This window comes from Ambystoma mexicanum, chromosome 1q (genome assembly GCF_040938575.1).
Source record: "Ambystoma mexicanum isolate Mex_15411 chromosome 1q, UKY_AmexF1_1, whole genome shotgun sequence".
Taxonomy (NCBI): domain Eukaryota; kingdom Metazoa; phylum Chordata; class Amphibia; order Caudata; family Ambystomatidae; genus Ambystoma; species Ambystoma mexicanum.
Genome location: NC_090922.1, coordinates 670498286 through 670526071, shown reverse-complemented (window position 1 = coordinate 670526071; position 27786 = coordinate 670498286). Strand labels below are relative to the sequence as shown.

Sequence of the window (27786 nt, the reverse complement as noted above, 5' to 3'; positions counted from 1 at the left end):
CTGGAGCTGATATTTGTACCGGTCTGTCATCTAATCTTCTGCCCTCTCATGTTAGGAACTATTGTGAGAAGCATCTTTCTTCCCATACACTTAATAATGTGCCATTTTCTTGTGTCATTTGAAATAATTGTATACAATCACCTATAACTTCTTTATAATTAAAATGGCAGATTATGTATTCTTTATAGAGGTTTTCTGTATTGTGGAGTTTTCAAATTAAGACAGTTTTTCATTTCCATCTTCAATGTTTAAACTCATATGTTCTTGTATTTTGACATTTTCATAATGTGTATTGTTTTCTTTTAGCTACGATAGACATTTGTAGACTTTGTGTAAATCAAAAAGCTCTTGCCAGATTTACATTTTGTTGGCACTCCATTAATTAATACTAATAGTGTGTTTTCCATACTTACTTTGTCTGCAAGCATACAATTGTTCATAATGGATGTATTAAATTAATAATATGTTCATAAAAGTTTAACTCTTGTAATAGTGGAGGAAAGGGTTGTGGTTTCATATTATTAACAACTGAAAACATATGCAGTTTGTTTTCGTCCAAATATTTACAACATTATAAACACATTTTAAAATGTTGTTCAAGAAACAAAATACATTGCAAGTCCAGGCCACATTTTATTGTTTTGTCAGTAGTTTTTTCATCTACATTTATGAATTATACTGAAATCGTATATGCATCTACAACATGTGTATACATTTAAATGATGTTTTTTAATTTCATGGTGTTATAATTAAAATTGTTTATCATATTGTACAAAACATTGTGATTTACATCGGTGTTGGAAGTCTAGATTTCATGTTTCTTGTAAACCTTCTACTTCAAAGTATCAGTCTTGAAGGTCGTCGCAAAAGGTTTACAATATTTAGTACACTTTGCGCTTCCATCATTTTAATTGTAAAAGTAATTCTACTGGTTGTTTAGCTATACAATGCTCAGCTATTTTCTAAATTAAATGTCTTAAGGCTGTATTATGTGCAGCTAGCATGCACATTTGATTAAATGTACTACTGCAATGATTTTCAGAAGAACAATAAATGTTATTTGTTCGTAGTACTGTATATTCTCATGTAACTGGGGTCAATTTGTGTCAAAATTTGAATTTTGCCTCTGTTATTCCTTTGGCAATACTTGACTGCAAATGTTTTTTTACACGTTTGAATACATGTCCATGGTTTTACTTGTTTTAATTTAGTACATTCATTTGAGTGGAAATTATTTGTTGAACTGTTTTCAACATTAATCAGATCATGAATTTGTCAATTTATACAATCACATGCATTAACATTTGTAGAAAAAGCTTATATTTTATAATTGATTACCGAGTATGTTTCTTCTGCAAAGTGATGTTCTACAGAGGAAATATGTATCCATTGGCCTAACATTTTGTTTATAACATTTTCCAAACTGTAATGGCCAACATTTGCAAGGGCTGTTTTACACCTCTATATAAACATTGCTATCTCACTTTGAGCATCAGCAGTGTTTTTAAATAACTTCTTTTGAATTGTGGGTGGAGAGGTGGTGGAGACATACTAGGAAAATCCCATATCTTGCAACTATGCATTGTGTTTTATTTCATTTAGGTCACCAGTAGACACCATCTGCAACTTCTCTCCCCCTTGAGATGCTCAACGTTGCCACTCACTCAAAATAGTGCCATAGCCACAGGAAGCAACAAATATTTCATCTGACCACAAAGAAAGATGGTGCAGTTATCTAAGCTGAATGTCGTCTCCTCCTGCATACCAGGAATTCTGAGTCCTTTTCTATGCAAGCAAAACGTGTTTTCTGACAAGACACAAATATGGAGCACTCAGTTACAGTCATGGAAGGCACTCTCTTACTTGAAAAGATTTCTAGTATTTTTCCACATAAGCAACAGATTTTATCTCACCACAGTAAGATGGTACACTCCATTCCAGACACTGAATGTAAACTTCCTGCCTCCCACCAATTCCGGAATTGTTTTCTCCTCATGTGTTCTGTGATGCAAGGTGGTCAATGGGATTATCTTCTAAGATAGCACACCAGGTTAAAAGCCCTGAATGTGATTTCCTCCTGCCTCCTAAGAATTTTAAGACTTTCTCTGCTCAGGCAATACGTATTTTATCTTGTGGCACACTGATTTAGAGCAAACTAATGCCATCGCCTCTTGCTTGCAAAGAACACTACCAATATGTCTATGCAAGAATCAAGTATGTTGTCACACCACAAAAAAAGATGGGGAACTCGGACACTAAATGCAATCCCTTGCCTGCAAACTCAGAAATTGTTTGATTTGGCACTTCGTAAGCAAAAGGTATTTTACCTGTCTATAAGAAAGACGGCAGGTAACCCAAGTTGCAGCCACTGAGTATAGCCTCCAAAAGGATAGTCTACTGCCTACCTCCAAACAGTTCTGGTATGTTCTTCACCTCACAGTTCATATGATAGTCACATGCTTTAGTATCTTACATGTTAGTCCCCTGTATGTAGTAACAGCAGTCACAAACAAGGTAGCCTATCCTATTTCGTTTGTCTGCCTCTCCCTTAACTAAATCCTATTTTCATGTTTGACATCTCCCTCAACTAAAGCCTATTGCCACAACTAATATAACAACCTCCTGCCTCTACCTAAAAAAACTGATAAAACGGATAAAAATCAAATCTAACCATGCATGCCCCATTTATATTGTTTTGACACAAACATTCCTAAACATTTTGCCCAAACCACTAATAATGTTAGGAAAAGCAAGTTCAACCAAAAAAACCCAGAATTCGTCTGTTTTGGAATTTGTTTAGGTTTGTAAGGCTTACCTCATACACGTAACTATATCTCGATAAGTGTATTTCCATACAGAAAAATACCAAAAATACAAAACAGTCCATCAAAATCACTTGCCAGCACTGCTCATTGTTCCGTTAGAGTACCATTGTGGTATATTTGCGTTTAAGAACAACATGTACCATATGCTGACCTTTCGACCATTCTTTTCCATTTGGTGCAAGCTGTTTTAAAAGGACAATAAATAATGGCTAAATAGGCAGAAATGTACCGGTTAAAAATGCTGAATTAGCAGCAATAAGCTGGGAAGATGGAAGCCTGGGGGGTGGGGGTGGTATTGGGTGGGGCATGGTGGGGCATACCCCTCACAAACCTAAACCGGAGGGAGTCACATATGCTTAGGGACTGAGTATAAGAATGCAACAAAATACAAAATAACTAATGGATAGTTATTTCAGCACATGATACAAGACCGAAATGAATCTCTTCAGAAGTCTGTCTTGTTCAAAACAAGAACCTTTGCTACATTCTTAGGGGCTTTAGTCAGCAGACAAAAAACTGAAAGGAATACTGTATGAAATAGGTAGGTTTGGCCCTAAACGATAACCCAGGCTCACTTTTACTTCTGAAAACACAGCTTTCTGGCAGATTCCAAGCAATGCAAGTGACCTGGAATCAGGAGGCAAGCATATGTAACACCAAGGCCCTCAGAATTCCATTATTTATTTGTTTAAAATGTTTTCCAATGTGGACTACACCTAAAGATCATCAGAGCACGTCTAAATCTGGCAACTGACAGCCTTAGAAATAACAGACCTCCCGCAGAAGTCATGATCTTCCCCAGAGCCAAATACGTTTCAAGCTAAAACAGTTCAAAGACTACAGTCATTAACTTGGATTATGCTGTAAACCTGCTATGTAAAAAAAAGATATCTGTTTAGTTTCCAATGGGAAATACCAGTTAAGAGTTTTCTCAGAGAAGCAAAACGTTGCTAATGATTAAGACTTCACAAAAGGACACCACAAGGAAGGCAAAAACATTGGCATTGCTCCAATTAGAAATTCTATTAACAGAGCGCATACATTGGACAAGTACGTTTTATTTAGTACATGCTTTTTGTAAGGATTAGCTCAATAACTGAACACAAAGTGTTTGCATGTACAGAATAATAAGATACATTTTTATTTTTTGGGTGTTTAGAGCATTGTTAGTGCTAGGTGGTCGCCACAGTTTATCATTGTCCAATCAAGTTATTTTCGTTCATATTTTCATGGAGCCTGGTTGCACCACAGACTTAACTCACGGCTCAGTGCCAGTCTTTCCTTCCTTTTAATTGTCACTTCCTCTTGCTTCTTTGCATCATTGCTTCATTTTTTTTTAAGTTCACCTCCCTTTGTCTCAATCACCCTTGCACTCCTTTCTATAATTCTTTCTTTCCAAGCTTCTCCCTTTCTTTCTCTTTATTTTTGTCTCTTCTTTCTGTCTCTTATTTCGTTCCTTCCCACTTTATTATTGCTTTCCTTTCTATCAATCTTCCTTTCCTTCTCTTCTTTCTATAATTCCTTCCTTTTCTCCTTTCTATCATTCTTTCCATCTCTTGTCTCTATCTCCATTGCACTTCTTTCTTCCCTTCTTACTACCCTCATTACTTCTTTCATCTCTGTTGATCTTCATCTACCTTGCTCTCCTTTCTTTCATTCCATCTACCTTCCCCCCCTTCTCTCCATCTCCCTTCCTTCCTTTCTATTTGATTGAAAAGACATAGAAAGAAATGAGAGGGGAAGACTGCTAGAGGAACACGGTCAGGAGCTAGGATAGCAGTTTGGCCTCCACAACTCTTGTGGAACCTCTAAGAAGTGGTGAGGTGATTGGAGGTTTCTGTGTAGTGTGAACAGATGTCCGCCAAAGTAAAGATGTACAAAGTAAGAGCAGTGAAACATAAGTGTTATGTTATATATTCCAATGTTTGCGCTGTCTCTAAATGACTGCTAAACAAATGGTGTTTAAGTCAATTATTTGGCTATGATAACTTGCTGTCCATATTAACCCAAATTAGCACAGAGATTGTTATTAGCCTCCTCCCAGGCAATAGGAATGTTTAGTTAACTACTGTTATTGACTGCACTCTGAACATTCTGCCTTCCAAAGAAGATAGGGGAAACAACAATGCAATTTCAAGGCAGGGTCTCTTTTAACAAAACACCTTTTCTGGGAGGGCCTTTTTTCACGACAACATTCTATTTAACATACCAGTGACAACATGGGAATATGTTTTACATGACGCCTAATGCAGCCCCAGTTTAACTAGATCTGCAATTAAGATACTTAGCCTATGAAGACTACCTTATTATTGTAACACTACAAAGTAAAACCACATTTAATTTACTGAGTTTGGATATTTACTTTACTCACTATTAAAGTAACATTTTAGCTTCATGAACAAAACTCCAAAACATGCATTGCTATTACAACAATGTGCTAATAGCCTTATAGACCGCAAGAGGGGTCATAATAGCTTGGGATCTTGATCCTACGCAGCTTATGGCCTGAGGCAAAAAGTTCTTATCCCGCTATAATGACTGCTCCCTTGGTCTACAAGGCTATATTAACAGTTCTTTCTCTCAAATATGAAAACTCGTGAATTGCAAATGTGAATTAGTTCACATTAATGTGACTTTATGCTAGATATGCTGTATGTTACAAGAAATGTACCTGGTTTTAGAATGATCACACCCAGTTCCCTAATATAATGGAAATTGTTTTATAATTATCCACACTGTTCCCTTAGTTGTTGTTGTCTTTGCCTCTCTTACTTAATTGCACGTCTGTGCAAGATTCAATATAGTTATATGAAAATGAAAAAAATCTGTGATTTATTTAGAAATGAAATATTTAGTAGCGTAACGGATATTGTCGTCTTGTTTGTAAAGATGATGTCTCATCTTGTTTGTAATGTGTTTGATGTGAAATAAAACTAGTACACAACAACAAAACTAAACCATTTTCTTTTTAAATATGATGTGAACAAGTGCTGTTTAAATATAAAACAGGACTATTTGTGTTGAATGTCTCTTTTATAGTGTCAGGTACAGGTAAGGGATAAGAACAGAATCCATGCTCTCTGCAACCCAGGTAAGCCTTCACTACACACACACTTCCCATAGCTCCCACCATCACACATGTATGCTGAAATCCAACATCACACAGTTTCCACTCTCCTCTAACCGTCACAATCTCAACCACATTCCATTCATAGCCACCCTCCCACCATCCACCCGGTTACTAAGAATGCTTCTTGGCACTGGTCTGAGAGTGTTGGCAAAATAGGTGTCATGATGAGCTCGCTACATTTCTATTGGATAATCTTTTCCTATTTTAGAAAAGTTGCTGAATATGGATATAGTGCAATATCCGAAACACGTTGGCTAATGTATGCAGCCATTTCAGTTGACTGTAGTAGAATTGCTATATTTGAATGACACTAATGTGAATATTGAGCACTTGTATTTGGAATTTTGACTTTTGTGTTAAGGGTCTAAGAAAACCTGTGTAGCTTTAATTCCTGGTACACTTACTGCCCCTGGTTCTTGGGCAACACTGTAATTATCAATTATGACTGAATTTGTTTCTGAAAGTTTATTTTATTAAAATGTGTTATTTATGAATCTCAGTTTTGAAAGTATCTATATTAATAAATGCCCAGAAGGACATTGTTCGACAAGAGTGCACGTGGGTCACCTGCGGTCAACTACAGGCTTTCTTTTTTGTTTTGGTTAAGTCGCCACAAGTCGATGTTGAGGAGAAGTTTGTGATAGTGTGTGTTATAGATAGTGAATGTCAATCAGAACCAATAGACAGTGACCCCCACTGTCCAAGATGTGAAAGGGTGTCATCAGTTATGTGGATGACAGAGGTCTTGGTGCTGGTTGTACACCATACTGGTAATCCCATATGAGTTGTGCTGGATGATTTTTTTCTTGTGGTTGGAGGGACAAAGGTCTCTCAATTACTTTAGCAATGAAGTGTAGCTGTCTGATACGACCATATTCAGCCAGGTCATTTGGTTTTGGTGTGGGCTTCTTTAACAGGGGAGGATTTGGCTCATCTTCAGTGTCTCGTATGAGATGCCTTGAGGGAGGTAGGTTGTGATGGTGTTGACGATCTCTATGTGCATGCTTTTGATATTGTAGTTATTACCATAAAGAGAACAGAGGATACCTTCTTCACAGGAGTTGGACTTGAGGGCTGGGAGGTAATTGGCCAGATCTTCCTGAGTCATGGCCCTGAACCTGGTTCATTTTAGGCATTGTGTGGAGGAGCGGGCGTGTTTTGGTGTTGGAACTGTTGTTGTGGTGCCTGTCATATATGTTATCTGTGCAGTGATTGTTGATGCCAATGCGCTTGTCTGTAGAGTGCTGTAAAGCATGCCCAGATAGAGGGTTGATGCAATGTTTTATGTCCTTGAAGGAACTCTGCTCTTGTTGAGAGCTTCTTCTACGATCTGTGGTTGATGCGTAATATTTCGCTTTGGGTGTGGTAATGTGCATTCTTTGAGTTGATCAGAGGGTATCATAACATACAAAACCAATACCAACTAGCAATATGAATGGTATAAGACAGTGGGGTAAAAGAAACAATAATGGAAAGGTAAGAATCGCAAGAAGTAGGCTTTGTCTTCAAAATACCCATTTATCTGCACTTGTGATGAAGAAGTATGCAAAGACAAATTGGGCCACAATGATTGTACACAGATAATTGTTTGGGTAAAGCTATTAGCATAGTGACCAAAACATTCCTTTCATTAATTAAATGTTACTAACACTAGAAGTATGTGTACTGTGGCAGAAAGTACTTCTCGTTAGAGATCAAAATCCTGCATATTTACTTGCTATATAAGACTGACCTTGGGATCTCTGCGAGACAGATTATAGCTCTGTGAACAAATCATGCCAAATATTACCACAGCATTAATCCTCTGACTTCATGTATACAGACAAAACGTATGTACACACAAACACAGACGCCCTCCTAATTGTCATTGGGAACATCAATGCTGATATAGATAGGGATCACAATTGGAAACTTGAAGAATCTGTCAGAGGATTGGTGTAATCAGTAAAGGGAAAAAGATCAGATTTGGCCAAATGAAGGACAGGCCTGAATGCTAAGCAAACATGGAAATAACTCTAATAATAGATGCAAGGTTATACACAGGTTTTCTGACAAACTTCAACACATGTCAGCATACAGAGAAATAATATCTTGGACTTCACCCAAATGGATAGCTCTGTGTCAATGCCTATGCTCTATGAAGTCTGCTAAGGTCATAATCACAACTGCAAAAAAAAGCGGGGAGAGGGACAACCACGCCCGCTTCCCCTCCCAATTGGAAACGCAGAGAAATCATGTTATCCTAACTTTCGCAACTACAATAATGCGTAGCAATTTAACAAAGGAAGTGAACCACCTACCAAGCCAACATTCATCTGTAACATTGAACAAGAAGTCCTATGAAAAAGAACTGAAAGTTTTTTCACCATGAAGAGTAGCGGAAACAGCAGAAATTGCTGGCTAATCTGAAGCAGAGAATATTTAAAACATACCTCCGATTTAATGCCACTGAAAGTCCCAGGATAAATCTTGATTGATCAGGGTGAATTATAAAGGACATAAATGAATGTATCTGCCTAGCCAATGCTTTGGTAAAAGCTGTTGAGTCCACAATCATTACCCACAATGGTCAGTAAGAACCACATTCCTTGCCAGGTTTTCCAGGCTTTAAGAGCAGTGCAATAAATAACAACCTCCAGCAGAGAGGAAATAAGGTTTTCTCACCTCCAATGACTCCTCCGTAAGTCGTAGCAGGTATGGCTCCAAAATCATTCTGTACATCTTGTAAAATTCAGATACTAACCATCAGGCTGCGGTGGCTGCCCCATTGGCAGTAGATCAATTGCCACCAATATTTCTTCGAAGCTTAGTGGTACATGCAATTTAACAATCGCATCACGTGAAATCTAGGGAAAAGGGAGACTACCTACAAATTACATGATTTCTTTACTTTTGCCTACTTGCCATTTCATACTATACATTAGGAATGAGGATTATTCCGCTACTCTGCATATGGGATCCATCCCTTTTACTTCATATTCAAGTAATAATACCGTATACACGTGAAAACCACTACGTTGTGCCTAATCATTCTGGACCTTTAGCATCAGCCTACCATCCGGCGCACATACTGTTCTTCCGCATAGGACGTTGCTTTGATTCCTGTTCTTTACATGACCCTTTGACATTCAAGAAAATCATTCATGGATTCATCCCTTATGTTTTTGCCTTGAGGACGACCTTATGGTCGAAACACGTGTCGGCTGTGACCGCAATAAATCACCATTCACACTATTGGATTTTCTGCTTATTCAAGGATACTTGAGCCTTCATCCAACTACCATAGAACTAAACATTTGAAAACCAAGTCCTTTGCGCAGTATAGCTGCACAAAGTCCATTTCCAAGTTATTTCATTATTACCCTAACCTAACTTCATATCCCCACCACAAATAAGAGTAACTGCATCTCCCATCCTTTTCAAAAGTCCAGCCAACCGTCTAGCAGGCTGGTTGGCCTCGCCATATATTCTTGCCATTGTAATTGGTTATTGTGATTGGTTATTTATAACGCGCTTAATACCCAGAGGTTTTTAAGCGTGGACCCGGGGATCGAACCTGTGTTGCTTCGCGTCACCTTGCTTCCAAGGCTAGTGCGTTGCCCCTGAGATATGCTCCCAAGAATTGCCTGAACTGGGGAATATGTAGCTGAATGTAACTTGTCAAGCTCAGATTTGATATCAGACAAGAGATGCTGGGGTTGCAATGCCATGTACAATTTCTTCAAGGTCTTTAATATTTGTTCAACTATCTCCCTACATATATTGTGCAGTACTCCAAACGCCATGGCCATGGCTATTCCTCTAACATCCCTTAAATCATTGCTGGTCTGTACCAAACGATATGTCTGAGCCTACATTCTTCTCAAAGAAAAACTTAATATGTGTATGCATAGTGCCTTGCAACACAGGGTCATGACAAGGCACCGGCTTAAACCTCCAAGTATGTCAAAGACAATAATTATACCCCAATCACAGAGTGAAAACTACAAGTGAATGGTCAGAAAAAGTGTGCTGTAATATATCACAAGACTGAACCTGGTCCATCAGTAGGTGAGAGGCCAGCCATATATCAATGAAAAATATTATGCATATGGTGTAACTGACTCTACACACCAATTAGACGATAATTCATCATGCGTTCCCTAAGAACTGTGGCCGCATGTGAAAGTGACCTGGGGGACGTATTTGACCAGTCAGCAACAACGTCCAATATAGTATTCATGTTCCCTCCCACAAAAAGCCGGGATATCAGATGTTTTAGCATACAGCCCAAGGATTTGGACACACAAATCGGGATCATCCATATTGGGGCCATACGAGTTCACCAATACCACTTCAAGCCACTGGATTGCTCCTTGTAGTAACACTTGACGCCCCTGTGGGTGCCTGTTAGAAGAGGTAAATCTGAATTGCAACAGCTTGTGCACTAAAATAAGGACTCCATGAGACTGAGATGAATAGTTACAGTAATACTGGTCGGTATCCTACTTCCTAGTCAATGATTCCCCCAGGGAGGACAATGCATGTAGTTGGCACAATAATAAAATGCATTGTAGCATTCACCCCATGACAATCTAAATAAGATAACACTTCCATGCCTTAATCAAATTAGCTATAACCCAGACGTTCCAGCTCACTAGTTTGGTAGGAGCATCACAGGCGTCAAGTCCCAGTACCTACCAAAGGTATTTCCAACTTTTCAAAGCCAATCCCAGAGCATGTATTGAATGAATTACATCATCAATTGCACATTTATTACAAGTCCTAGTTCATTTTAAGGTACAACAGCACCACCCTCACTGCTACCCCAAAGGCTGTAAAGCCAAAATGCTCCAGTAGACACCTTGAAAGAGAGCATAGCTACAATGTGCATTCGCTAGTGTGGGAATGCAAAGTGGAAATTACAAACCAACATTTAAGAAAGAATAAGATCAAATGACCTTCGAATACAACTAGAATCTGGAACAGTAGAGGCATTTTATTTTGCTACAAACTGTATATAGTGATGATTCACAAGTTGTTGTCACTTCTCCCCAAAGGGAAGCCCTTTTCCATGAGGCTACAGAGATGTGGCAGCTACCCAATAGTCCCCCTAGGAGGGTCTCATGGAGAGGGACTCGCCCTCTGGGAATAAGGACGATCAACTGGTGTACAGCCCATTGAATGTAGTTACTCCCTGACATTCCCTAGCCCTCCCTTATATCCAAAACCAGTACATTGAGAGCAAACCTATGTCTTATTGTAACATAGAGGATAAAGCCAAAAGTACTAGGATGAGGAAGAGCACAAGAGCCATAAAGATCAATGACTGTGCTAACACTAGTACGATGTGGCCCAGAGGAGGCATGATGATTAAGTCGTTAGAAGAGACAAAGGACGTATGCAATCTGCAGGTGAGGAACTGGATGCAAGGTATAAAAAGGAACAAAGGACTACCAGATGTGTGAAGCCCAGCCGTGGAGCCGAACGCAGCCGTCAGAGGAAGTAGGTGTAGCAGAACTCAAACGCGGGAGATACAAATCGTGCTGTTCGTCCAATGAGACAGAGGTGTGGAGAACGCCGGCAAGCGGCCGTCGGAAGTCCCAGTGACGTGCCAAATCCCACAAGAAGGTAAGGGGAACTATGGGAGACTCAAGGGCACACAGGAATGGGCAGGAGAGATGCTGCTCAAACAGCTTGCCCTCAGCTCAGTGGGAGTGAACCAACTATTGTGCCTAGCCAGTGTCAGTCGTGCCTCCAACATCATCTTCCTCATGTCAGTGGCAGACAGAAACCCACTGACCAGCAGAGAAGTGGGGGACCCTACCACGAACACAAGAGGGTGATGGACACTAATCAGAGCACAAGAAGCATCAGTGGCAGAGATAAGACCATTGGCCACCAGGGAAGGGTCAGGCAGCCTACCACGAACACAAGAAGGGTCAGTGACCTTAACAAGAACCAGAAAAGGGTCTGGAACCCAAAAGCAGATGTCAAGAGCATAAGAGGGAATCTTCTTTGTCACAGTGGGAAAGAGAGAAGCACTGACCACCAGAGAAGGGGCAGGGACACCAATAATATTTGTGTCTTTACTAAGAACAAGCCCGAGTGGCAAAGGCTACTGCAGGCTGAAAGCAGTGAGAAAGAACTGTACCAAGCAATACCAGAAGAAGTGAGTCATTCTCCTGGTACTGAACTAGGAGTTGTGTTAAAGACGCCAGGGGAAGGGAGTCAGTCCCCCTGGCCTTGTTGTGAAATGTACCAAGTAATACCAGGAGAAAGGAGGCATTCTCTTGATCCTGGGCTGAAAGTTATGCTGGAAATACCAGAGGAAGGGAGACATCTTCCCTGGTTTTATTGCAAACAGTATAGATCTACACCAGGAGAAGGGAGACATTCTCCTGCATGTGGAATTTCATAAAGACTGGGTGAAACCACAAGCCAGGTGAAGGGAGTCTTTCTCCCTGGTATTTCTGTTGAAAGAGAACATTCTTTTAGCACACTATCCGAGACGAAACAGAAGAGAGCCATTCTTCTGAAAAAGGAACTTTCTGTTAGCTTATCTTTTAGTTGTAGTGTGAGGGATAGAAACAAGTTGTGACACAGGCCGGTGGAAATTAATTGACGGACATTCTGATGGACCCTTTTAGTATTACTTTTGAGGCGGGAAAACCCGTCTTAGAGATAGGGACAGTTAGGTGTTTCAATGTAATAAATAAAGTCTATAACCAAAATCATACCACCTTTGAGTCAGCTTCCTTCTTCGACACCCTTACAATATGTCATACACTTCAACAGTTCCCCATTGTATTATCATCATTTCCCCGCTCAAATAAGACAGCCAGCAACGGCTTTGGCTGAGGCAGCAATTATCTTCGATGAAAAGGACAACCTCCTCCAGTACCTTTACAAAATAAGCTTTACTGTTGAACTGCAAACAATGCCTACCAGGAAACAACATTACATAAGAAATATTTCTCCCCCTGAACAGCCTCTTGACTTCAGGAAACGTTTTCCGCTCTGCCCGCACAGCCACCAGGAAATCAGGATACAGGAACACATTGTTGGATCCATAATGCAGTTTACCTTGTGCCCTGGCTCGCCCTAGAAATATGTCTCTGCCTCTACAGTCCAGTATATGAGCAATTATAGGTCTTGGGAGCACATGATCGATTTGCCTGCTCAAAAATAATAGTATGGAGATAGATCTGAATCAAACAATTTCTTTTGAAGGTCCTTCATAAAAAGCTCCATGTTGCCCTGCAATAGGTTTTTTTGCACGCCTAGTATCCTGATGTTATTTAGGTGGGAACTTGATTCCAAATCTGTGCACCTACCTCATCCTGGTCACCTAGGGTTCCTTGGTTGTATTACAAATTGAGGTTTACAGAATGATAACATTATCCTCTGTGTGACTTATGTGTGACTCTGCCTCTGTAATTCTAGCATTTTGTTTCCCAAGCTTAGATTTTAGGGAATGTATGCTAGCGGCAATGTCATCCAACTTCCAATTAACAGATGGAAGCCCCTCGTCCATCAAATTGATCAATTGCTGCATATCAGAGGAGGAGCTTTCCTCAGCCATGGCCTGTAACAGTGTGTTCTGGTGATCCAGGTTCACAATCCTAGAGGATTTAGTAGGTGCAGTGGTAAACAAGTCCAGATTACCCTGCCTCTTCCCTCCCTCTCAGGTAATGGCACCACCAAGCACTAGAAACTGCAGACAGGACAAGGCAGCACAATGAACACTGTAGCACACCACGTAACAGGCTCTCAAATCAGAACAGTGCACTCCAGTGAACCAAAAGCCCAGCAGGTACAATGTTGAAACTGCACTCCTGAATATCCAGGTAGAATTACAGATGCTTCCCCCCCAAGAGCACACAGGGTTTCCAAGTCAATAATTTCAATGAATGGACCGAAGAAACATTATCTTCATGGTCTACTGACATCTATCAGTTAGTCAAGTCATCCCAATAAGGAGGCACTACTGACCACAAGCATAGCGTTTTAACAGAGAAAGATTTTGTAGGACCATTTCATCATTCTTATCAGCTCCAGCTCAGCTGGTGTGTCATCTTTTATAAGAGAGTCTGCCTGTGGTAGCACACACAGGATTAACAATCAACCACTAATGCCTGATTATAGGAAATGAACAGGTGTTGCATACAGCAAGAAGCTTTCAGTTAGTAGTCATGCTAATGTATTTTCAAGCTTCTTTACTCTGAAGACTAATTTTGGGGCTGTGATGGTCCAATAAGCAATGTAAATGTCAATCCTACACGGTGGACTGTTAAATGCTCCTCCTGGGGCTGGATGATTGTATTAGTACTTTGCTTACAGATCGAAGTGTGACAAGGAAACAAGACTAGCAATGAACACATTTAATATATTTGTGTTGGGTTTAACCACAGACAGTGCCATTACCTACCGCTCAAAATTGATACCTTCCAATTTTAAACTGGAAGGTATTTATTTGCAGTGAGATGCCCTACAAAAAGAAGATTGGAGGGAGAGCCTGGATTTCAGGGATGCTTTCAACCCTAAATTCATTACTTTCCCCTTTGGAAAAAAACACTAAAATGATGGTGTTCTGGCCACTCTGTACCCACAAACCTAGCAACAAATTCAAAGATGGATCCAACACATGGATGGTTAGAATCGTAAGGCAGAATTTGGCACAATTACAAATGCAACACTCCACCTTTGGGAATTCGGTGGTGGATGGTTTTCTGACCCCCACAATATTCTCAGAGTCTCTCCCAGCTGGATAAAGTTGTCCAAAAACAAAATCCAGAATAACAAAAAGAAAGTTCCTCAGGTTTTGGAGAATGTTCTTATCACGTAATCCAGAGTTTAACTAACTTATCCCTTCTACAGGGATGTAGTTTTGCACACCGGGTAGGTCGGACTGTCCAAGAACAGAAACAAAGTTCAGGCTCTATATTGCGGGTAACGGTCCAATCTGTAGCCTCAGATAGGCTCTGGGCCTGCTCAGACCACAGTATTTTTCTCCCTTGCTATCCTCTTCTGGGTTGTCGGGTTTCTCAGCCCCGGGGTGGGCTATGGACTTGGTTAGTCACATTCCGTGGAATTGTTTTCTCCCTTGGTGGACTTTTCTGATCACTTCTTCTACCTCCTGGCAGAGTCTTTACCTCTTCAGTCCCCGAAGGGTCTGCCCTTGTTCAGCCAAGGTTAGCGCCTTTCTGAAATCCACTCAAGGGGTCTTGACTTTCTCAGCCCCCAGTGGATTTGGGCTGGCCTCATCCTGGGTAATGGGTTTCCATTATCGCCTTGCAGCATTTTATCTTCCTCAGCCACGAGTGGGGTCTCGGTTTGCTCAACCCTCTCTGTCGATGGCCGCACCACCCTCCAATCATTTCCCGTTCTCGGTCGCTTACCTTTTCTCCTGCAGCAGGGCTAGCGATTGCCATCGGGATCTCGGACCCTGGTGTCTCTGCAGCTTTGTGTTAGTCTGCGCGTGTTGCTCTCTGGTTTCTCTTCTTCCCTTTCGGTACTTTGCCATTCGGACGTCAGGACATCTGTACCTCGGGTTGCGATGCGGCAGGCTTCTTGCTTCAGCGGTCCCAGACTGACTGGGGTCCTAGTTATCCATAGGAAAAAATCGAATAAGAAAATACCTAAGAAGAAATTAACGAATATTCTTGCTCTAATATGTTAGGGATTTGTGTACATTTTTATTAAAAAATAGGTGGGGGTGGTAAAGGGTATACGTTAAGCTAGGGGGAAAGTGAGGAGAGGTGTGGGGGTCTCCCCCATCATTAAAAAAAGAGCAAAAAACCCAAAAGTAATTTTCGTTTTTTCGACCCCAAAAAATGTTGTAATTTCTAATTAGGTACTTTTTCTGGTTATTCCATTGACAACTGGGGTACCCGCCTTCGTCGAAGCAGCTGCCGTACTCACGTTGTCCTTGCTCTCTGCCCCCTACATCCTCTGTGTGGTTCTTCTACCTCTGCCAGAGCAACCAACCCAGTTGCCCACATCACGTCGCGGGTTGCCGCTTCTTACTTCCTACCGGATTCTCTCTCCACGGTGTGATATCGTGCCATCTTTAAGCTCCTCCCGGGAACTGCAAAAAGAAGTCAATTGACCATCTTAAATGGGCCCTGCATATTGTTAACAGGGTCACTTCTCATGTAATCAACAAACAGTGGGCTCTTGGAGGAAAAGTGAGGTGAGATAGGACCCTGACTTGGGCATTCCTTATTAGAGGCGGAGGGGGGATCACCCCAGAGGGATCCTTCTTGCCCTGACCCCTGGGGAGGGTATTGCGTAGCAGACTTATCTCCCTAGGCTCAAAGGGGATGGCTCCCCCTTGGGGAGAAAGAGCGTATTCCCTGAATTCATCGCGGGTGGCATGGGCGCCTGAAAAATTATTATTGTCTGGACTGTTGCCCAGAGAATGCGCAGGTTAAAACTGATTCAACATTTTCCAGCTATCACCTTTTGTTTTTCAGAACCCATTTCAAGTGGACCTGTTTGCATCTAGTTTAAAGACGTAACGTCCGTAGAACCTCAGCTGGAGACTAGACCCGAAAACTCAAGAGACAGATGCTTTTGTCCAAGATTGGAACAAAGACTTATTCATTCACACTCTTTTCAATGATTCCCAGAATCTTGACGGAGCAGAGGAGGGCAAAGATTCAGCAGCTGGTATACGTGTCCTGGTGGACTGATCAAGTATGGTTTCCAGTAGTTCTGAAACTTTCCAGGTACTTCCTGCTAGTGTTGCCTCAAACAGTATCTCTGCTGTTGAACCCGGCAGAAGAATGTCATCCTCCTATGCAGAAGCGTTCTCTCACTTTGATAGCATGCCGTTTTGGGGAATGCCAAACCTTTCAGAGGTAGTGAGTAGCCCCATGAAAGACTCCGGGGCCCTACCAACAGTTAAGAGTTCTAGAATGGCTTGGCAAAGATGGGAATCATGGTGCTTGGAGCGGGAGTTACCTTACATTTCAGCACCTATAGTTGAAGTGTTTCTTTTTTTAGCTGCCTGAGGGCAGGAACGGTAGGTATTCTGTACAGTGGGAGTATGCAGGTCAGCAGTTTTTGGTCACGATTTTGTGGGAAGTACCCTGATGAGGGAGCAAGTGGCCCTGCACAGAATTATCAAGGTTATAAAATTCACGAGGCCACCCAAACTCAATGCTCAGTGTTATCGGACATGCATCAGGTGTTCCAGATTTTCAACAGATGACCAGGCAATGGCAGTCTAGCGATGCAACTATGCTTAGTCTCGTGTATAAGTTTCAGACGTCTGTGGGGCAAACAATTTGGATGTGATGCAAGGAATGTTTGCCCAGAGAGTATAATGTTCCTGATTTCCAGATGAACTAAGTTAATTTATAATCAACTTCCTATCCATATTTTTCAGAGAAACCTATTCTGTGCCTAGCCAGGTGTCTGAAAGAGAGAGTCAGCTGATGACTGCATGACTGCAGTGAGGAAACTCCATGGACCTGTCTCAGTGCCATATCTAGGGAGATGGGTGCGAAAAAAAGGCAAGTCTGTACAATATCATGAAGCTAGACGATTGGTCAAGCAACTCTACGTTGAGGAATTTGTATTGTATTTTTGTAGAATGATCAGAATAACTAAGCTTTGAACCAACATAATGCTTGCCTTCAGCCTTGCCCTATAATTATCCAGACTAAATTAGTGCAACAAGTCTTAATTCTATTAAAAGACACAGATTCAAGCATTATTCCACCCGGTGTTAAATTACTAAGGTGAACATATGTATTATTCACTTTGCAGAAAATGTACTGAATGTGAAATGTAACTATTTCAGTTATTGAAGCTCTCCCACTGGTTAAGCTGTCTTTGCAGGACCATAAAAGAAGAATCTATCAGATTCAGAAGACGACAGAGAGTCAGAAGATCCATGCAGTCGCAAAGGCAGCAAACAGACCAATGAACCTTATTTAGTTCAAAAGATTCCGGAATTGGACAAGTCAGAGTTCCATTAAAAGAAAAAGAAAAAGAAAAAGAAAAAGAAAAAGGAGGCGACATGAAGTGAGGCATAGGCTGAGGGAAGAGCGGACTGGTCTGGGACTTGGACATCAGTGGTAAGATGCAACTTTTAAAAGACTATTGCTATCCACAAGATTGCTGGGATTTGTGGTTTGAGAAGTGTTGTGGTGTTTGAATTGTGTACTTGCTGCTGAAGAACGGGTTGAAAGAAAGTTAAGCACCAATATATATTGGGTAATCTTCATTGTATCTCTTTCATTTATTATTGTCTGAATGTTGAGCCTTTCGGTTTGTTTTTTTGTCAGCCCACTATTATATACTGCAGCTTCTTTATGTACTAGGCTTTTGGTAAAAAAAAAAAACATTGTTTTAATAAAATGCAAATAAAATAACATGCGCTACAGGATGAACGCAGAAGGGTTTTCTGATGTAAAATCAGATGACAAAGAAATGAAACAATGGAAACAGTCTTTTACACGTCTTTAAAAAAATATATACAAAAAGTAACATTCAATTTGTTTTCTCAAATGGCTCTTTGAAGATACAAATACATATCAAATGTAAAACGAAAATATACTCACCAGGCCAGCCCAAAAAAGAAAGAAGGCAATCAGCCATGCTATGTCTGTGCATTTCCTGTAGATTTGGGGCCTCCATTGTCTTGTTTTTGAAACGTCATCTGCAGAAACCTAAAAATAACAGCGATGGTATTTATCTATTCAAACTCAGTTTCAGTTCCTGGTGTATGTATTCAGGCAACAACAGACCATTTATAATCCTATCCATCTCACGTGTGTAATGTGAATTCTTTCAATACAAACGGAAATCCACCCAGCAAAACTGAGCTGATATTGTGTTAGCCACTGAGGGGGACCACTTGACATTCAACAAGCCTGAGAAGCCTTACGAATTAAACAGAGTACATCAACAGATTAAAAACAGCCAATGCCCAGGTGTTCGTTGTCGATGGGTAAGGGGGAGCCGGGGGACAAAGAATGTTGCAAAACGCGGTGCATCCTCACAAAGATGGAAACCAGGAGAAGGCATAGAACAGCAGACTGGTTCACATATCTCTTAGGGGTGGGGGGGCACGCAAAACGCTGAGAACGAGTGGAATACAAGCATCGCGAGATTTTCTCCAGGTTTTAGCTTTGTGAATCAGTCGTAAGGTTGCAGCTGCGAAACAGTCATGCTGATGCACATCTCTTGCTTTGCTCTATTGCAAATCCTCCTGAAAATTCTGAAAATCAACTCAGAGCAGGTACCTTTTGACTGGCAGGGTTCCACTGTGATCCCTCAACATACTTTATGACCTCAGTAAATTAGTCTACAGTTGGGCAGGGGTGGAGAGATACAGCAGTTTTATGATTCCAGTCCTATAAAACAGCAGCCAGACAAATAGCACCAGCTGTTTCAAACTAAACGAATTCCAGGATGTTTACACAGAAGTGTAGCTGGACCAACCTTGGGAAATTACCAACGGGATCCACAAGAGGATACATTCAGCCATCTACGGTGTGGGATCTACTGGGGGTGGGAGGAGAAAACAGCATGTTGAATATCGTCAGAAATTCATATCTCTTGGGCATTAAAGAAATGGATCTGTACTATACATTCTGACTGTATATATTGTGACGAATTGAGGGAATTTGTCCCTTCTCCACTAGGGGGATGTAGTCATACCGTACCTGAAATGGAATGTTCCCCCATTACCTGAAGCTAAACCGGATTCCCAGAAATGCCACAATAGCCCACGCACCCTGGATAAAGCCCTGGGTCTACCACCTCACCATCATACTATCCTAGCCAAGAGTGGTTTAGAGGCGGGGTGGGAGAGTTGAGGGGGCCCCAGTTCCTGCTCCTTCATCTTGGGCCTAGTTGCATAACAGCAGTACCACTGTTTAACACCCCATGCCTGCACAGCACCCTTCTAGCCAATGTCTTTCTATTTGCATTGCAGAGCCTGCCATCCCACCAGCAGCAATGACACAAGAAGCAAGAAACCTGAGAGAAGCCCATATTTACAGACAAGAGGCAGAACGGACCATGCAGCATGGACAAAGTACGCCATTGCGTAACCAACTCCTGAAGAAAAAATACAGTGTACCAGAGTGCATCACCACAGTCCACCTACAATGAGAGAACCCGTTCCGGCAAAAGGCAGGAAAACAAACCTGGGCACAGAATGATATGATATGATATGATATGACATTTGTAACGCGCCTATACACAAGTGTTTCAAGGCGCGACGAGGCAGGGAGGGGGGAACAGGGGGAGGACAGACAACGATCCTACTAGGCCAGGTGTCATTCAGACCGCGCAAGTGCAGGGGTAGGGGGAAGGGAAAAGTGCAGTACAAGGTAAGTAGAATAGAAATAAATAGATAAATAAATAAATAGGGCCAGCTGGTGGCAAGTGCAAGGTAAGTGCAGACAAGTGCTGGGAAGGGGTGGCTGTAGGGATACAGAGACAGTCCCGCAGTGCAGGGGTTGCCAGGGAGGCAGTGCAAGTGGAGAGTGGCTGGGCCCAGGACCGAGGTCGGTGAGAGTGGCCAAGTTTCAGATTCAGTGCAGAATTTAGTGAAGAATTTAGCAGGGGAGAGGGAGAGAGAAAGCAGAAGCAAAGAGGAAGGTTTTGAGGTGCTTCCGGAACCGGAGATGTTTCTCCTCAAGTTTCAGGGAGGCAGGAAGGCTGTTCCAGAGGGAGGCTCCTGCCGCGGAGAGAGATTTACCCACAGCTCGTTGCTTCGAGAAGCGGCTGACCCTGAAGGAGTTGGAGACGGATGAGCGAAGGGCTCGGGAAGGAAGATATTTAGGAAGAGAGAGTTGCAGGTATTTAGGCCCCAGGCCCCAGAAGGCCTTGTGGACAATGCAGAGGGTTTTGAACTTAATCCACGCAGCCACTGGGAGCCAGTGTAGAGATTTCAGTCCTGGAGAGATACGGTCCCTGGGCTTGAGGCCAAGGACAAGTTTCGCAGTTCTGTTCTGGATGAGTTGCAGAGGGCGGAGAGTGGAGGCAGGCAGATTAAGATAGAGACTGTTACAGTAGTCCAGCTTCGAGAGAACCAGGGCTCGGGAGACAGTGAGCTTCTGGGGGAAGGAGAGGAAGGGAAGAATACCTCTAAGGAGGTGCAGCTGGTAGTGTGACTTCTTAGAGACGTCAGATATATGAGGAGAGAAGGAGAGTGTGGAGTCAAAGATGACCCCGAGGTTTTTGCCCGGTAAAACCGAGACAGGTGACACCCTCACCAATATGGTGTGCTTTGGATGCAGAAAAACCATCACAAGAACTGGGGCATTCATTGTGGTGGGCCTTTACTGCAGAGGAGCAGCAGCAGCCCTGCAGATGAAAAGGGGGCAGGGCTTGTGACCCCTTTTGAAACTTTGCCAGTTTGTAACACCACCGCAAGGGAAAGAACAGCCAGCGGTTGGCCCAGGGAACCATGTGAGGTAGTAAGCAAAGGTAGGGGGAAGTGGGAGGATAAAAGGGAGGACAAGAAGCAGGAAGGAACAGGTTATTCGGGTGGGGTAAAGGAAAGAGCAGGAGGACGAAGCAAACAGCTGGAGGAAGGATGGAGCAAAGGAGCGTGGAGGAGATATAAGAAAGAGTGTGGAAGGCGAGGTATTGGTTGATGGGAGAGAGTGGTACTGGAGTTTGAGTGTGCGTGCGAGGTGTGAGTGATACTGGTAGTGGGAGAGCAGAGAGTGAAAGGAGAGCGACTGAGGGGGAGGAGATGTGGTGTGGGGAGGAGTGTAGTAGTATTACTGTGGAGAGGTTACAGTAATAGTAGTATGGAGGGGGAGAGAAGTAGTAATGTGGGGGAAGAGTCATAGTGGTGTGCAGTGGGAAGAGTAGTAGAACAAGCTTGCCTTTTTACAAACTGACATTCAAATATGTATATGTCAATCAAACAATGCTACTGCCAATGTAGCCCAAGCAAGTGTTCATTTTACGAATATTAATTTAAAACACTTGAAACATGTAATGCATTAAATATTAAGGGCATAAGCGAGGCCAGGTAATTTTCATAATCAAATTATAATAAAAGCAAAGTCATGATGAGTAATTGAACCTAATCGGTTGTTAACACTAGAATATGTACAACCACCCTCGATAAACACCTGCAGCATTTTGCCTTTCCAAACAGAGCTAATGGTGCGACTGGCTTTTCGCTTCAGGCTACTTCCACAGGAAATAGTATGGCCATTATCAAGAATAGATCGGAACAGCATTTTGGGTCAGCTGTTCGCCACAGTAAATAGTAGGGCCATTGAAATGAATAGATCGGCAAAGCATTCTGCTTCACAAGGATAAGCAACCATGACATTCCAAAATAAAAAGCCAGGAAAGTTATTGTGACGAATCCATGGAATTTTTCCCTTCTCCCCAAGAGTGAGCAATGTCCTTTGGGATTAGGCAGATGAGCGAGCTAAGCAAAATGCTCCCTAGGGGATTGGGTAAGAAGAATCCCACTGGGGGTGATTCCCTTTAGGAGGACAAGGACTCCCCAGTAAACCAATTTGTAACACCTTCCTTATTATCAGTGTTCCAAATGGTTGTTGCTTACATGGGGACTGATAACAATATTGAAGACAAGTGTCCTTTAAATGTGTTTGGTGGTTCTGATGAATCTTCCTGGAGGCCTGAACCACAAGACCGCTGGGAAAGTGCCAGTAGCAGTGGGGCCACGCATAGAAAAGCCGCCACTACAGTGCAGAGCGAAACCATCCAGGAGGCAGAACTATGGCATATGTGTAGTGGATGAAGAGTGATGGAAGTCCGCAGAACTCTGCCGATACCAGGTGCAGCAGACATCCACAGTTTTTTTTTTTCAATGTTTTTTTATTTGTTTGGTTAATTTCATCAACCTTTCAAATTTACTTTACAACATTATTTAAAACTCGTGAGCATATCATAAAATGTTTACAAACCTTAAAATATTTAGCAATATTTACATGCATGGAAATATTTAAATTTCATTCAGTTCAATTTCATTTTTAACACATTTTACAAACTGTCATAACTTGAGTCATTTCCTGATCAAGTCTTAATTGTTTGGAAGAACACAATCTAGGAAGTGCACTTTCGCTTTTCTCATAGCAAATTTTGTACTAGAAAAGATTTGGTACACACATCCATCCACAGTTCCGAGCCTGCAGGAGCAGAAAGACAGGGCCGCAACCTCGACAGCAGACTGGCATACCCGAACCGAGGTGCCTGGGCGAAGCAGAAGACAACCAAAGAACCGATAAGTGTGATTTCCGGACAGAAGGAGTGGCCTCCTCCACTGACAGCAGACACTGCAGGACAATTGGTGCACAGATCCCCATAAGGAGACAGAGAAGGGCAGTCAGAACTCCGGCTCCATCTGGGGGAAGCTCAGAACACTCAGAAAGTGAAACAGCCATCCACGGGACCTGTTGGGGCTATTAAAAAGCAAAGACCAAGAGAAAAGGCCTGAGAGGATGAAAATGATGTCCATATACTGAGGAGGGTCATAAGAAACCCCAGAGCAACCTGCACAAAAAAAGGTGGTGAAAGCAAGAATAATAACCCACAAAGGGTTACCCAATATCTATTACAGAGGAAACACTCCATGGGGATGAAAGTGAGAAAATCAACCCACAAGGAAGTACTGAATATCCACGAGAGAAGAGAACACTCTGAGGGGGTGAAAGCGAGAGCAACAACCCACCAAGGGGAAACGAAATTACAAGAAGAGAGAGAGAGACAGCGAGAGAGAAAGAGAGAGAGAGAGAGAGAGAGAGAGAAAAAGAGAGAGAAGATGGACCTAGGATGCAGGTCTTGCAAATCCAAATTGCGGAACTAAGACAAGAACTATTTATCGCAAATGAGAATGGGTCCGGAGTCTCCTCTTGTGGCGGAGAGCAAGAGACTTGAAATTTTGAACTGCAAAAGTAGAACGAGGAGCACATAACATTTTTGGGACTTTACGAGCCGGCAAAGGCCAGAGAAAGAGAGACCCTGTGGGAGGGGGGCCAAGCGCCAACCAGCACCAGACAAGAAGGTGGAAGGAGGAATACTTCTCAGGGACAACATTTGCTTTTTCCTTTATTCAGGGTATGGTCAGTAAGTACGATAGCATAGGTTTCGACAGAGGACAGACTTATACTTTTGTGAGATATTTTGATGAGTACCTTTTTATTATTTTTTTAGCATAGGGAACCTTCATCATAGCAGTAGGGGTAGGAGAGAGATTTCTTCTTTAATGTAATTAAGTGAATTCCGTTGGAATCATGTCTATTTGTCCGTTTCCTGTGTCTGACCGACCACAGCATGTGACTAGATAAAGCCTACTGTACTGCAAACCTTATTTATTGAGGTGGGAAAGTGGAGCAGAAAAGCTAATGATCTTGGGACACGCAGCAAGTAGGGCTACATCCGGGGAAGAGCTGGAATGGGATGGGCGATGACACACATAACCAACAACAACACATAACCAAGATGTACCAGAGAGCTGCATCTCATCTTCAGACTGGTTAGATATTTTTGAGAGGTTCTATCTTTTTGTTTTAATTAGTGCTTCTAGACTTCTGAAGCTTGTATTGGACTTTTAATATTATATTTTTGAATTGGGTATAAGATTGACCATGTTTTTTGCCAGGCTAGCATCCTAATTGTTCACTGGTCTTTGAGAACCACTGAGCCAAGTTTTGATGCAAGTCTCAATCTATTGCATATCCAAGCCTTCACTCCACCTTTCCAATACTTCTAGCCAGTACAGTAGTATTGCACATACATCTGGTGGGCTGAAAAGAGGAATTCAGCAGCGGAAAGGCTACAGTTGTACCTGTCATTTTAAACTATGGGCTTAGATTTCTTTTTTTCTTTTACTTCTAGTACAGGGTTCGAAATTGAAGGGAGCAGGGAGCTATTTAGCTCCTGATTGTAGTCTAGCAGGACCGTGTTAGCTTGACGCCAACAGCTACCCGAAGCTACATTTGGCTTCCCAGGCTATTTGATGCCAAACAAACACACCAATGTGAAATTAACTCTGTGCATTTCGGACAATCTATAAATAAACATTAGGACACATCTCTACAACATTTAAAGCATAATAAGGGATAACAGTATCTGTGTCCATATTATGTGGACGTTAGATTTGCAGAACGCTTTGCACTAGCTCCTCACTCCCTAATATCTCCTTGTTGCTGGTTAATGCTGGATACCCAAGAGCAGCTGCTTTTATCCAATCTTAAATTCGAGCCCTGTAGTAGTGATGGGATTTTCGGAGGTTTACGCTACAGCTCTTTGATAGGGTTGTAGTTGCTCGAGAGGCATTGCATGACTACTGGTAGGGCTTTCCAAACATCACTAATGAAAGTACATTCTTTTACTTTACTTTGTAATATTGTAGATGGCTATGCATATCGATTGGCTGTAGGCTGTAGAATTGTTTTTATTGGGAATCACTTCTTGGTTGACAATGTTATTTTAAACCCTCAAATGTTATCTTCACACGAGAATACACATACATGGCAAATAGAAGCCCACGAGCAATTTTTTATGTGTTCCTATTTTATTAGTACAAGAGGCACTACATGGAAAATGGAAACGTGTGTTGTTCTAGTGAGAAAATGTGCATGGGCATGTAATGACATTACATGTTGGTCATTTACGCACATGTAGCAAAAGGAGATTCTTATGTGTTTTGGTGGTAGGCCAATGACACTTCTTCTAACTAATAGTAAGCCTGTTAGGTGCTCAGCTGTAGAGGATGTGCTTGCCACAAGTGCTTAGCTTCTCTCTCTGAGTTCCAGTGCTGAATAGAACTAAGGACACCCACCATTCACTGCATCAAAACCTGCAGCAGCCCCAGGTGAGTATTTTTTGATTACCTTCACTCATGCGCTCAGCATTCGCACAAGGAGACACGCCGGAGACGTGTGGTTGCTCAGGTCCCCGGCGCGAACTGCCGGCGGGCCGTCTTTATTTCACTCTGCGCATGCGCGAGCTTCGTCATCGCTCACGCATGCGCGCACTCGCGTATTACTACGCAACAGTGGAGGTTAGGCTCTGGAAAGCAATGCATCGTTAAACTCGTGTCAGAGGACTGGACGCTAGAGACACCACACAGGGAGCAGTGAAAGCTCATCACCGCTCGAACGACGTGAATGATATCGGAGAAGTGCAATGTGCTGCGAGACGTTAGAGAAGCCACCAACACTGAAACTCTGCAGGAAAACCTGAGGCAGAGCGAGAACAACAGAAGGACAAAGCCAAATGGAAAAGAGCCCCAGAGCTAAGAGTACAGGGATGGCTATGATACTGCATGCAGGCAAATGTAGCCCAGGACTGGCGCATCCAATAAACAGTAGAAGAGTCGAAGGGCTCTCACACATAATTAGGTCAATCATAGTTCAGCCATCAACAGCCTTCACTAGAGACACAGAGAATAAGAGATCAGACACAGCGTTTTAGGAATTGTAGTCAAAATACAATAGCCTATAAAAGGTCATGTGAAAGAAATATAGCCCTGCCCTGCATTCTGGTAATCGAAGTGAAAGGAACAATGCACCCAAAAACGTTTGTGAGAGAAACTCCTACCCTGTATTCTGGGACACAGACGCATAGTTAAAGTACCTCAGTGTCCATGAGACATTGTGAAGGAAAGAGAGCCTCAACACAGCATTCTGCGAACTATACTGAAAGTACCGAGGCATTGAACAGAGTGTGAGAGAAAGGGAGTCCTGGGGCTGCATTTTAGGAAATGTAGATGAGAGGCCTTGCATTGCACTCTAGCAAATGGAGTGAATTTCACAAAGGATCACCACAACACTTGCTATGGCTAGAAACACTGGAATGCCAACAATATTGAAGACAGTCTTTAACAATTAAAAAATAGAGTTTCCCAAATAAAATTATAACTGTTTGTGAGACCTGTTTTCGCTGGATGGCCACAGCTATTTTGGTGGAATTGTACATCATGTCCCAGCGATGGTGTCCAGCATCGGAGTGGAAGGAATCGAGGTGCACTGATTGCATTTGAATGAAGGGTTGTGGAAGCCCAGTTTTGTGTATATTTATGAACGTTTGACAGGAGACTGTTTGCATGATGTGTGCATCAGGGGAGGGAAACTTCTGTGCCGTCAGCTGTACCTGTCTGGGAACAGTTCTGGAGGACAGAAGGAGAATCTAGTCAGGACCGCAAACCATCTTTTCAAGGACTCACACTGTGACGAATCTGGGCAATACAAACCTTCTCCCCGGGGGGGGGGGGGGGCCCGCTTTGAAGCTAGTGAGGTGAGCCAACAAGGCAAGACCCCCCGTAGAGAACTGAGCCAGTGGGACGTCACTAGTAGTGACTCCCCTCTCGGGGACAAGGGCTCCCATTCCGTAAGGAACTCCCTGTCCGGAACAATCTATCTGCCTAAATGGGTATCGGAAGGACTGTTGTTAACTTTGGTTTCGATTTACCCAACATTTTCATTTCTTCAACCTCTTTGGCTTCCGGTAATGCTGGATTCCACCTGAACGACACAATCCTTTTGTTTATAAAGACGTACATAAAAAGACAAAGAACCTTGAATGGAGCTCAATGAATCCTATGCAGAGGTGAGTCTCTGACGAGCAGACGTCCTGGAGGAGCGGAGCCAGAGGCGTTGCTAGGGAAGGGGGCTGAGAGGGCTATAGCCAAGGGTCTTTTGGTTGTAGCCCCGGATAAAAGCTCAGGGACTACAAACAAAAGGGTAGCTAGCCCCAAGTCCCAACAGTCCCGACATTAGCTTAGCCTCAGATCTTTTCCAGACCTAGCAACACCCCCAGAGCCATGCTAGACCGCAGAGCCAGTGGTAGCATGCAGAGCGAGCAAACGCTTGCAGGACGCCGGAAGGCTAG

General features: G+C 42.5%; 1 protein-coding gene across 1 annotated transcript in view; it reads right to left on the bottom strand.

Annotated features, from left to right (window-relative positions):
- SLC44A3 (solute carrier family 44 member 3) overlaps positions 1–27786 on the bottom strand; it is an 826819-nt gene that overhangs the window by 738212 nt on the left and 60821 nt on the right. Inside the window, exon 2 of the mRNA XM_069641271.1 lies at positions 18510–18617. Coding sequence (XP_069497372.1) covers positions 18510–18617 — 108 coding nt within the window. The remainder of the gene's footprint in view (positions 1–18509; positions 18618–27786) is intronic.